The sequence below is a fragment of the Castor canadensis genome, chromosome X (genome assembly GCF_047511655.1).
Source record: "Castor canadensis chromosome X, mCasCan1.hap1v2, whole genome shotgun sequence".
NCBI classification, from domain to species: domain Eukaryota; kingdom Metazoa; phylum Chordata; class Mammalia; order Rodentia; family Castoridae; genus Castor; species Castor canadensis.
The window spans coordinates 42,078,553-42,091,973 of NC_133405.1; the positions used below are offsets into that span (position 1 = coordinate 42,078,553).

Here is a 13,421-nt window from a genome sequence, read left to right on the forward strand (position 1 = left end):
CCACCCCTGCATCCCTGGGATGAAGCCTACCTGGTCGTGGTGAATAATCTTTTTGATGTGTTACTGAGTTCGGTTTGCCATTATTTTGTTGAGGATTTTTGCATCAATGTTCATTAAGGAGATTGGCCTATAGTTCTCCTTTTTGGAGGTGTCTTTGCCTGGTTTTGGGATAAGTGTAATACTGGCTTCATAAAATGTGTTTGGCAGTTTTCCTTCCCTTTCTATTTCGTGGAACAGTTTATGGAGTGTTGGTATCAGTTCTTCATTAAAGGTCTGATAGAATTCAGCAGAGAATCCATCAGGTCCTGGACTTTTCTTTTTGGGGAGACTCTTGATTGCTGCTTCAATTTCATTTTGTGTTATAGGTCTATTCAGGTGATTAATTTCCTCTTGGTTTAGTTTTGGATGATCATATGTATCTAGAAATCTGTCCATTTCTTTTAGATTTTCAAATTTATTTGAATATAGCTTCTCAAAGTAGTCTCTGATGATTTCCTGGACTTCCATGGTGTTTGTTGTTATCTCCCCTTTTGCATTCCTGATTCTACTAATTTGGGTTTTTTCTCTCCTCATTTTAGTCAGGTTTGCCAGGGGTCTATCGATCTTGTTTATTTTTTCAAAGAACCAACTTTTTGTTTCATTAATTCTTTGTATGGTTTTTTTGGTTTCTATTTCGTTGATTTCAGCTCTTATTTTTATTATTTCTCTCCTTCTATTTGTTTTGGGATTTGCTTGTTCTTGTTTTTCTAGGAGTTTGAGATGTATCATTAGGTCATTGATTTGGGATCTTTCAATCTTTTTAATGTATGCACTCATGGCTATAAACTTTCCTCTTAAGACTGCCTTAGCTGTGTCCCATAGGTTCTGGTAGGTTGTGTTTTCATTTTCATTCACTTCCAGGAACTTTTTAATTTCCTCTTTTATTGCATCGATGATCCATTCTTCATTAAGTAATGAGTTATTTAGTTTCCAGCTGTTTGCATGTTTTTTGTCTTTACTTTTGTTGTTGAGTTCTACTTTTACTGCATTGTGGTCAGATAGTATGCACGGTATTATTTCTATTTTCTTATATTTGCTGAGACTTGCTTTGTGCCCTAGGAGATGATCTATTTTGGAGAAGGTTCCATGGGCTGCTGAGAAGAATGTATATTGTGTAGAGGTTGGATGAAATGTTCTGTAGACATCTACTAGGTCCACTTGATCTATTGCATATTTTAGATCTTGGATTTCTTTATTGAGTTTTTGTTTGGATGACCTATCTATTGATGATAATGGAGTGTTAAAGTCTCCCACAACCACTGTGTTGGCATTTATATATGCTTTTAGGTCTTTCAGGGTATGTTTGATGAAATTGGGTGCGTTGACATTGGGTGCGTACAGATTGATGATTATTATTTCCTTTTGGTCTATTTCCCCTTTTATTAGTATGGAATGTCCTTCTTTATCTCGTTTGATCAATGTAGGTTTGAAGTCTACTTTGTCAGAGATAAGTATTGCTACTCCTGCTTGTTTTCGGGGGCCATTAGCTTGGTAAATCTTCTTCCAGCCTTTCATCCTAAGCATATGCTTATTTCTGTCAGTGAGATGAGTCTCCTGTAAGCAACAAATTGTTGGATCTTCTTTTTTAATCCATTTTGTCAAACGGTGTCTTTTGATGGGTGAATTAAGTCCATTAACATTAAGCGTTAGTACCGATAGGTATGTGGTGATTCCTGCCATTTAGTTGTCTTAGTTGTTTGAAGGTTTGATTGTGTGTAGCTAACTTGATGTTACTCTCTACTGTCTTGCTTTTTCTTATCCTGTGGTTTGGTGCTGCCTGCCTTTTCATGGTTAAGTTGGGTGTCACTTTCTGTGTGCAGGATCCCTTGCAGAATCTTTTGTAATGGTGGCTTTGTGGTCACATATTGTTTTAGTTTCTGCTTATCATGGAAGACTTTTATTGCTCCATCTATTTTGAATGATAGCTTTGCTGGGTAGTGTATCCTGGGGTTGAAGTCATTTTCATTCAGTGCCCGGAAGATCTCACCCCACGCTCTTCTTGCTTTTAATGTTTCTGTTGAGAAGTCTGCTGTGATTTTGATGGGTTTACCTTTGTATGTTACTTGTTTTTTCTCTCTTACAGCCTTCAATATTCTTTCCTTAGTTTCTGAACTTGTTGTTTTAATGATGATATGTCGTGGAGTAGTTCTATTTTGATCTGGTCTGTTTGGTGTCCTGGAGGCCTCTTGCATTTGTATGGGAATATCTTTCTCTAGATTTGGGAAATTTTCCCTTATTATTTTGTTGAATATATTACGCATTCCCTTTGCTTGCACCTCTTCTCCTTCTTCGATGCCCATGATTCTCAAGTTTGGTCTTTTGATGGAGTCAGTGAGTTCTTGCATTTTCTTTTCACAGGTCTTGAGTTGTTTAATTAATAGTTCTTCAGTTTTTCCTTTAATTACCATTTCATCTTCAAGTTCTGAGATTCTGTCTTCTGTTTGTTATATTCTGCTGGATTGGCCTTCTGTTTTGTTTTGCAGTTCTGTTTTGTTCTTTTTTCTGAGGTTTTCCATATCCTGGCAGTTTTCTTCTTTATTGTTGTCTATTTTTGTCCTGAGTTCATTTATCCATTTATTCATTGTGTTCTCTCTTTCACTTTGGTGTTTATACAGTGCTTCTATGGTTTCCTTTATTTCTTCTTTTGCTTTTTCAAATTCTCTATTTTTATTGTCTTGGAATTTCTTGAGTGTCTCCTGTACATTTTGGTTGACCCTATCCAGTATCATCTCTATAAAATTCTCATTGAGTACTTGTAGTATGTCTTCTTTTAAATTATTCTTGTGGGCTTCATTGGGTCCTTTGGCATAGTTTATCTTCATTTTGTTGGAGTCTGTCTCTGAGTTTCTGTTCTCTTCATTCCCCTCTGGCTCCTGTACTAATTTTTTGCTGTGGGGAAACTGGTTTCCCTGTTTTTTCTGTCTTCCTGTCATTGTCCTTGGTGTTGTTACTGTCCCTGTACTGTGTGTAATTAAGTATTTTCTAGCTTGTAATAATAACAATGGTAATATTTAGAATGGAAGAGTGAGCTGAATGGAAAGCAAGAAGTTAAAGAAAAGGGGAAAACAAATATACAGACAAGAGGGAGAAAGCAGAACAAGGTATCAGACAAGAGAGTTTCAAAGGTATAAACAGGGAGTGTTAGTGTACTAATCGACCGTAAGCTGAACAGACATTAGAGAGACAGAGAGAGGATTGAAAATCAAAGATAAAAAAAATAAAAAGTGAATGAAAGTAATATCTATATATAAAAATGAATTAAAATAAAATGGAAAATAGAAAATTTAAAAAAAAAACCAAAAAACTTCCAAGTTTATATGCAATGCAGTTTCAGTCTTAATAATTTGGGTGTCCGTCTCAATCTCCAGCCCTGGAGTTGGTGCCTCAGATGTTGTTCTGTAGTTGTCTCATCAAAGGGGATGCATAAAGTAGAACAAAACTACACACTCACACACACACACACACACACACACACACACACACACAAAGCCCCACCAAGTGTCCCCAGTTCAAATGCAATACAGTTTCAGTACGTTTTTCGGCTTGCAGGTGTAATTCGATTGTTCTCTCATCAAAGGTAGGGAGAAAAAGAAAAAAAAGCATCTGGAGACAGTTCTGAGAGTGGTATCTGCAACTGTGGCTTGCCTGCCTGCTGCTCTCAGCCTGTAGCTGGCTGCGTTATTTATGCAGATCTCTGGGGTGAGCTAGCACTCACCTGGTCCCACAGGCTTTGTTTGCTCAGTATTCTCCTGTGCGGGAGCCTCTGCTACAGGCTTTCCCCTTTCCAAGCACTGGGAAAGGTGACACTTCCCCCGCGTTGTCAGTCCTGCGTGTTTATTTACAGTTCATGTGGGAGGTGGGTCTTCCCCCCTCTCCTCTGAAGTTTTCCTCCCAGTGCCACTTTCAGAAGCTTTCCTGCTCCTGCTTACTGGGTGGTGCTGCTGCTCTTGCCGGCCGCCATGTTTGTTTACAGTTCACGTGGGAAGTGAGTCTTCCCTCCTCTCACAAGCTTCCCCGCTCCTGGTTGCAGGGCACGCCCCGCTCCCGCCAGAGCCTCTCCGACCTGCCTGGCTTGTTTATTTACAGTCCCGTGAAGGATTCCCTTCCCCCAGTCTTCAGCACTCAGGGCACCCCACCCTCTTTCCAGCGTGTCTTAACTGTTCTTATTGCTTATTACTCAGTTTCTCTTTTTTTTTTTCCCGGGTGTAGGTCAGTCTGTCCAGGGGGCTATGCTGCTCTGGCCCAGGCTTGTCTCTGGGGGTACCACGGTACCATGAAGCTCACCTGGTCTGCATCTTCCCAAGCCGTATGGGCGCCGGCCACTGGCGGCCCCGGGGGCCCTCCTCGTTTCTCCGTTTAACGTGAAGTAGAGATTCTCTGCACCGGCTGGAGATGTGGAGGGGTCAAAGTTATGCCTTTTCTCAGTGATTATGACTGCAAAGTGTGTCTCCAGCGTCTCTCCAAGATTTCACTATAGGAGGGTTGCTTTCTGCTTCCTACCTCTAGCCGCCATCTTGGAATCCTCTGAATGGAATTTTATTCAGCAATAAAGAAGAATGAAATTTTGTTGTTTGCAGGTAAATGGATAGAACTGCAGAACATCATCTTAAGTGAAGTTAGCCGGGTTCAGAAAGCCAATGTTCTCATGTTTTCTCTCATATGTGGAATATAGTTCTAACACAAATACAGCAATATTATGAAAAACAGGTCATGCTATGGAGTGGTCACTAATGAGAGAGGGACAGCAAAAGAAGGAAGTTAAGGAGGTGAATATGGTTAATGCAATTCCTATAAGGAATGAATATAGAATTTTTAAACCTGTTTAAATTACCATAAGAAGGGGACTAAGGTAGAAAGGAGAAAAATAGAGGAGGTGAACCAATTCAGGTTATAATACATATATACATGGAAATGTCACAAGGAAACTCCCTGAATAGCTATCTTAAACAAATAAAAATGTCAGTTTGTTTTTTACTAAATTGGAAAACAGGAGGGCAGAACAGGTCCTACCTGGGGAGTTGGTACCAGTTGGAGGAGGGAGAATGTGGGGAGAGGATGTAGAAATGAAGTATGGTGAATATGGTGCAAATACTGTATACACATGTATATAAATGCAAAAATGATTGAAACTCTTCCGGGAATTGGGGGGGAGGGGTAAAAGAGACTGATGGAAGGGGTGAATTAAAGCATGATATATTGTAAGAACTTTTGTAAATGTCACAATGTACCCCCAGCACAACAATAATTAAAAAGAGAAAGATGGTACTTTGAAAAGATAAATAAGATTGACAAACCCTTAGCCAAACTAACCAAAAGAGAGAAAACCTAAATTAGTAAAATTAGAGATGAGAAAGGGGATATCACAACAAACACCAATGAGATTCGTTAGGGAATACTTTAAAAATGTATAATCTATTAAACTGTAAAATCTAGAGGTAATGGGTAAATTTCTAGATGACCTATAGAAACGGAACCAGGGGAATATAAACAGACATATAAGAAGCAATGACATTGAAACAGTAATAAAGAATCTCACAATAAAGAAAAGCCCAGGACTGGGTGGTTTCAATGCTGAATTCTACCAAACCTTTAAAGAAGAACTAACACCAGTGCTCCTCAAACTATTCTATAAAATAGAAAGTGAAGGAATGTTAACAAACTGATTTCATAAAGCCAGTATTACTCTGATACCAATACCAGATATAGACACACACACACACACAAATTGCACACCAATTTCTTTGATGAACTTAGATGTAAAAATTCTCAATAAAATACTTGCAATTTAATAACTCATTGAAAAGATCATAATCATCCTGCTAGTGGAGTGGCTCAAGTAGTACACCTGCCTAGCAAGTGTGAAGCCCTGAGTTCAAACCCCAGTGTTGCCAAAAACAAAATAAATAAATAAAAAATATCATAATTATGATCAAGTGTTTTATTCCAGGAATGCAAGAATGGTTCAATGTATATAAACTAATAAATATAGTACAGCAAATAAACAGAAACAAGGACAAAAATCACATGGTTATCTCAATAGATTTAGTAAAAGTCTTTGACAAAATTCAACATCCTTTCACGATAAAAAGTTGTGAACAAACTTAGAAGGCACATACCTTAGCATAATAAAGGCTATGCATGATAAACCTACAGTCAATATCATACTAAATGGGGAAAAACTGAAACCATTTCCCCTAAAGTCAGGAACTAGACAAGAGTGTTTACTCTTTCCACTCTTATTCAATATAGTGTTTGAGTTCCTAGTCAGAGAATTAAGGCAAGAGAAAGAAATAAAAGGGATACAAAATGAAAGGAAGAAGTCAAATTTGCAGATGATATGATCTTGTATTTAAAAGACCCTTCTTTGACAAGTTCTTCATTTTCTCACTTTATTTAAAATTTTTTAAAGTTAGACATGTCAGAACATGCCCATAATCCCTTTTAACCTGCCTCTTCTCCATTATTAAAAATTTCTATTACCTAATTAGATACAGTAATGAATTATAGACTATAAGAAGAAATAAGTTAATGAGTCCTACTGATAGGAAATAAATAGATCAAAGGGGAGGGCTCTTGCTTAGCAACAAAATGCTGTCTGACCAGTGGATGTGGAAGCCCAGAGAGAAGTACAAGTTCAAATTTTCCTGCCATCTTGCCACACATTGAATGAAGTAAGTTTCATTAATGGATATTAAATTGAGAACTTTTGATGAGGAGCAGGACATTTCCATGGATTTAAAGTGTTTCCTCACATCTGTCTAGGGGTTGGTAGCAATGGGAGGATGTGGGGAAAAGGTGTAGGAGGGTGAATATGGTGGAAATACCATGTACACATATATGTAAATGGAAAAATGAGACCTATTGAAACTATTCCAGGAATGCAGAGGGAGGTAGGATAAAGGAGAATGATGGAGGGGGTGAATTCAGGTATGATATATTTGATATATTGTAAGAACTTTTGTAAATGCCACAATGAACCCCTAGCACAACAATAAAAACAAAAACAAACAAAAAAGACCCTAAAGACTCCAGTAATAATTTCTCAGATCTGATAAACTCCTTTGGCAAATTAGCAGAATACAATATGAACATATAAAAATCATTAGCTTTTGTATATATGAATAATGAATAGGATGAGAGAGTAATCAGGAAAACAATCCCATTCACAATAGCCTCAAAAAATGAAATACCTTGTAATAAACAAGGTAAAAAAAATCTTTACCAGGTATTTATCAGATGAAGTATTAATATCCAGAATATAAAAAGAACTACAAACCCCAGTGCTGCAAAAAAAATCCTTCAAACAAAAAATCTGTTTTAAAATGGGCGAAGTGCACATAAGATAGTAATAGAGGGAATTAATTTGACCATAGTCCATTATATTCATGTATGTAAGTATAAAATGAAACCCCCTGTACTATTAATATGTGCTAAAAGAGAAAGAGAGAGAGAAGAAAAAGAACTATTAAAAAATGGAATGAGGTACTAAGAGTATAATTAGATTCTCCTCATTAGAGAAGTACAGTTCAGAGGCCAAATGATCACTTATTAGGCATTCATCATATCACAACAATTTCTATCCACAAGACTCCTTTAGGGCATGAAAATGTGATTTATTTTTGCACTATCAGCATTTGTCCTAGTGCCTGTCTTAATTGCTACTACATAGTATGTACTCAACAGTGTTAGTTATTTATGATAAAAAGTAACAGTAAATTCTAAATAAATGATTCATAAAATGAGTGCATTAAAATAGAATAAAAATAAACATCATGAGGGACAGAATATGAAGTAAACTTTCCTAATGTGCTACTGTGTGGTTGCCAGAAAGAAAATAAAATATGTGAAAGAACTTTGTAAACTGTAGAGAGCTATCATTAACATTACGGATTTTCAGAGAGTTCATGCTTTTAGCTCAGCCCTATGGTAGGCCTCATGGGCAATACAATAATATACAAGCCTAGGTTCCTGATTTCAAGTAACTTCAACTCAAGGCAACCAAATAAATGTATATGAAATAAGTGGAGGGAAATGTATTGCTTCTGTTGGTGCTATGTACATGAGAGTACTTCTGGTGCCCAGAAGGTCAATGTGGCCCTATTATTTTATTGGTGACTGCTGATGTTCTTTAAAACTTCAGAATTGCCTTCAATAGTAGCATAGTTTTTACCCTTGGGCCCTGTTGGAAGGCACATTTCTGTTTCCTCATTTGTGAAGTGGGAACGGTAACTCCTGGCTTACTCTCATGATCAAAGGAGGTAATGAACTAGACTATGTCTAGTCATCATTATAGAAGTATTTCATGTCTCTTCTGTTTTGACACATAGCTAATATTTATACTTATTGTATAAATATTATACTTATTGTACTGATAATTTGTACCCAGTTTCATCCAACTTCCCCTTTTCCTCCCTGGAAGGATGATAAATGAGCTTTACATAGCAGCATAAATCTATTGGCTGGGTGCCTATAGAAATGTGGGGATTCAGGGTGAGGCTTAGGGAGTGTAGACTGGCACATTGGTACATTGGCAGTTAACTCTTTCCCTTATCTAATGCTTGTTTCTCTCTCAATTGTTCCTTTTTTGGAAATTGCTTGCTGGCCTAGGTTTATGTTTTCAGTCTTCCTATTTTGTCATCCTACAGGACCATTCTATGGATGGCATTACACCAATCCAGTCTTTTTTCCATTTTCTTGCTTGTAGTTCTCAAGAAAACCATAGAATGTGTTGGGAATGCAGCATCTTCAACTAAAGGAGGAGGTGTCTAACACATCCCAGTCTGTGTTCCAACCTCCCACTAGAAACAAGATGTCCTTTAACACTTTAGTTCAGTGAATCACACTACCCTGAGGTATAGCTCAGGGCAGGCTGCTTGCTAGAGTCTTTCATCTGTGGTGTAGGTGGGGGCGTCAAGACTCTATCTGCTCCAGGCAGCTTTCTGAGCCTTGGGGGATTGATTAATAATAAATTCAAGGCTCCTGTTGTTTCTTGCTGGCTATGTGTAAATAATAAATCTGATTTATGTAACTTGTTGCATGTGTGGCTATTCTGTCTCACCAGACTCAGACAAGTTGGTAACCAGTACAGAGTGAACTTATTTCACACTTCCTGCTATGGACTGAATTGTGCTCCCCAAAATTCACATGCTGATGCCCTAACTTCCAGCAAGACTATGGTTGGAGATATGGCTTTTAGAAGGCATTTAAAAGAACTGCCCCTTCCCCTCTAAAACATGTGCGAGTATAGACCATGTGAGAACACAGCAAGAAGACTGTGCTTGCCTAACAAACTTTGACCTTGAATTTCCAACTCTAAGACTGTGAGGAAAGAAATGTCTGTTTAAGCACTCGGTCTCTGGTATTTGTTATGGTAGCCTGAGCTAACTAAGACATCACACGTTAAGTACATGCAGACCCTCGAAAAAAAGCCATGGGAGAGATGGCTATAAAAGAAGAGGAATGGAAACTCAGTCCTGATTTCAGTTTCCTAAATACGGTAACAAATGGTGGGTGGTATGTGAATGAATGGTGCCTGTATCCCCAGAAAAGGACTGCTGAAATTTAGTGCTGGGTTGGTGGAATCAACAACTGTTTAATAGCAGGGGGTTATTTGTGTTTTAAACTAAAGCCACATTTCCGAACAAATTGCTGAATCCCTCTGTGGTGAGGCTGGCTACATTGAACCATGAGAAGCTGAGCTGCTGAAGCAAAGAACAATCTGTTTCTTTTTTTAGTGGTCAAGTTCTGTGTAGGCCTTCTGTAGCAGATGGGATCATTTCTGCATCTTTTTCTGGTATGTTTTTCCCTGTTTCTCTAGAACCAGAAGAATAATTAAAAATTGAAGTCAATTAAAAAATTTAAATATCTTCATTTTCTTTGTTCTTAAAGTATTGCTATCATTGCTTCTGGTTCTGTGTCCCATTTATTTCCAGGCATCCAGAGGAACAGGGGCTTCTTCAGACGATCTTGCTTTATAAGCCAATACATGAGGACAGAATGAAAAACCACAGGCTTGGGGGCTGCTTCCTGCATGGGCCAAATTGCCTGCCACCCTTGATTCACCAAGTTGCCTAGGAAAACATTTGGTTTCCAGATGCTCTGCATGACAGGACTCTTGTTCTTTCTCATGGTCCATGTGACCTGAGCTATGGATGCCTCTAGGATATATATAGTCAGAGCTACTCTCTATAGTTTTTGTTTTCAAGTAAATGTGCAAAGGTTAGGATAACACGACAGGTGGGTAGTGTAGGCTAGAAAGGATTCAGTGACATCTACTGGCCAACCTTGTGTATCTTTAAGGCACTACATTGGAGTCATTTCAGCTGTATCTAAAAATACAGATTCCTTGGCCTCTATACCCAGAGAATATGATTGAGTGAAACTGTTATGAAATCTGGGCATCTACATATTTAAGAAACTCCGCACCATTATTCTGATGCAAATCCAGCATTGAACACTCTTGCTTGTTTTTGAGCAACTCCATAATTGAGAGGTGCCCTAACTGCACAAAAGCCCACTTTAGCTTTCCTTAGCTAGGTCAACTCCAGACCTATAGGCTGCCATGTTTTGAGAAAAGGTAGCTGTTTCTGGATGATGTGTGATATGTGAGGCAAAATAAATGCTCTGTTGTGCTTGCTTTCAGATGAAGTACTGTGAGGTAGCACATTGAACTAAAAGAAATGGAATATGCCATTGCTTATTGATGTTTAAGTATCAGCTATTAAATATTTAATAAGTCCTCACAGGGGGCAGGAAGGAGATTTTCATTCTACTGTTTGGTTATAAAAATTGGTCCCACTGGCAGATGTTATACTAGCCACAGAACTTCATCCTAATTTTTCATTATTTATGTTTCTTTGTTCATACTTCATTCATCCATGTGTCCATGCTTGCACACATCCTCCATCCATCCATTTTACCATGTTCCAGACACTGCTGGTTATGGAGTTAAGAGTAAAGAAGTCAGAACTCTGCTTTTAAGAATGCTAACAATTAAAAAGAAGAAGCAGCAGCAGACTGGCATAAGTGTTACTAAAAAAATGTTTCATTTAGGGTGGACCAGATACATGGGTAAAAGACTCAAAGTCTCAAGGAAATATATTTGTTATCTTAAGTCAACAGTTATGCATCACTTACTAAATGTCATGTTCTGCTTGAAGTGTCATACATCTATTAACTCATTTCATCCTTAACGTAACTCTAAGAAACTATTATTATCTTCATAGATGAAAAAATTGAAAAATAGAGAGATTAAGTAACTCATTTAACAGGCAGATTTAATTTCTTACCATTAAAGAGTCATTGTCTTTATGCACTATAACAACCAACAATGGTAGCATTTATGACTTAATGTGCACCAGGTACTGTACTATGCACCTAACTTATATTTCGTATCTCATTTAATCTTTATTAAAATGATCTCCATTTTGGAAAGAGGAAGTTAAGAATCTGAGAGATTAATTCACTTGCTCTAGGTGATACAGTAAGTGGCAAAGCTTTGATTTGAACAAGTTCCATCTGAAGACCCATCTTCATTCTGCAATACTTTGTGGAAGGTAATATGAAACCAAGAGGGCACTGATTAAGAGCATAACTCTGGAGCCAAATGCCTGGGTTTGAATCTTCTCTGCCACTTATGAGCTATGTGATAGTAGTTCAGTGCTGTACCTGTTAAATGGGTATGGTAGCAGTAGCTACCTGATAGAACTGCTGTGAGAAGTAAATGAGTTACTATGAGAAAACAGAAACGTGCTTGTCACATGGTAAGCATTATATAACATTGACTCTTACTGGTATTATTCTTTCATATGACAAAAAGGGGTTATCACACATCTCAGTATGAATGTCTGTCTGTCAGATATTAGCTAGCTTGTTACCTAGCAAAGCTGCAACAAAAGCTGAGTACTGGTGGTTCATGCCTATAATCCTAGCTACTCAGGAGGGAGAGTTCAGAAGGATTGCGAGACCCTATCTCGGAAAAAAACCCATCACAAAATAGGGTCAGTGGAGTGGCTCAAAGTGTAGGTCCTGAGTTCAAAACCCAGTACCACAAAAATAAATAAATAAATAAATAAATAAACAAATAAATCTTTATTTTTTTTTGAACTAACAAGCACCTCTTTGTTTTCATAACACAAACAAAAGTTCATTGAAAAAACAGTAATCATATCTTCAGTCAACTTTTTCATAGTCCAAAGAATAAGGCCTCTGAATTAAAATTGACATTTTGTCTTAAATATTCCAAACCTCATCCGTGTCAGCTTTGGAATTTTAATCTTGAAACAATACTATGGTATTTCTTCTAATCTGGTCAGTTGCCAATTTCTTAATTTTTGTTACCCAGCCATTTTTCTTGGTCTTGCTCTCTGGTTCCATACATTCCAGACTGTTCAATAGATTTGTAATAAACTTCCAAGATGAAGGGAAATTTCTTGCTCATTATTTGCCTGAAATCTTGGCTTGTGTTCATCTTATTAAACAAAAAATATGCTCCAAAAATGCCCATAAATTCAGCTACTAAAACTCCTTTAAAGATCTTCTTTGCCAGTGGTTCCATGGTACGGGCCATCCTGAGGCCTGCTCACCCATACCATAAATCTTTATTTTTAACACAGTCTCTTGTGCAGGGGTCCATAGACCCAAAGACCAGAATTGGAAAAAAATCTTGTGAGACCACTTAGTGGTCTAACTCCTGTCTATAAGATGAAAATGCCAGGCCTCAAAAGGTCAGAGCAAGGACAAAATCCAGTTTTGTATCTCCTAAGCCATTACAATATATTAGTAGCATTATTAGTTTATACATTAAAGATATCTAATAAATATTTATTAAATTGAATTTACCCAGGTTTTAAGAGACTATGAACATGACTTAATGCTACCATCAATTTTCTAGTCCTGTTGTCAGCCCAGGTAAATAGTTCGTGAGCCCCTATCTTGAAAACACCCATCACAAAAAAGGACAGGTGAAATTGCTCAAGGTGTAGGCCCTGAGTTCAAACCCAAGTACAACAACAACAAAAAGCTCTGAAAAGAGATACTATAGAATTAAGGAGGTACGTGTTGTGAAGAAGAACATTTCAGGCAAAGGCATGAAAGTCAGGTGTAGCATGATGTGTTTAGAGTTCGGAATGCTTTATGCTCAAGATGACTGGGACATAATCCATTGGAAACAGAGTGCCCAAAGCTGAAGCAGGGCAGGTAGGCAGAAATTATGCCAGAATGTCTTCTCTGTCACATACAGAGATTTCAACTTGACCCTCTGGAGAATTATTATAGAAGGTTTTAAGCAGAAATGTAGCTAGATTTGTGTTTTAAAAAGTCATTCTGGGGGCCACCTAGATGATGGATTGAAAGAGATCAGATTTGAAGTAGGTTGTTATAGT

At 37.7% G+C, this 13,421-nt stretch overlaps 1 protein-coding gene across 1 annotated transcript; it reads right to left on the reverse strand.

Moving 5' to 3' along the window:
- Positions 1-12,177: 12,177 nt before the first annotated feature.
- LOC109677633 (protein CEBPZOS-like) lies at positions 12,178-12,613 on the reverse strand. Its single transcript, XM_020153511.2, has one exon. The coding sequence runs from the start codon at positions 12,605-12,607 to the stop codon at positions 12,365-12,367; it is 243 nt and encodes an 80-aa protein (XP_020009100.1). The 5' UTR covers positions 12,608-12,613; the 3' UTR covers positions 12,178-12,364.
- Positions 12,614-13,421: the final 808 nt, after the last annotated feature.

Excerpts from the sequence above, each read along its gene's own strand:
- LOC109677633 (XM_020153511.2), bottom strand. The coding sequence starts at position 12,607 with ATGGCCCGTACCATGGAACCACTGGCAAAGAAGATCTTTAAAGGAGTT.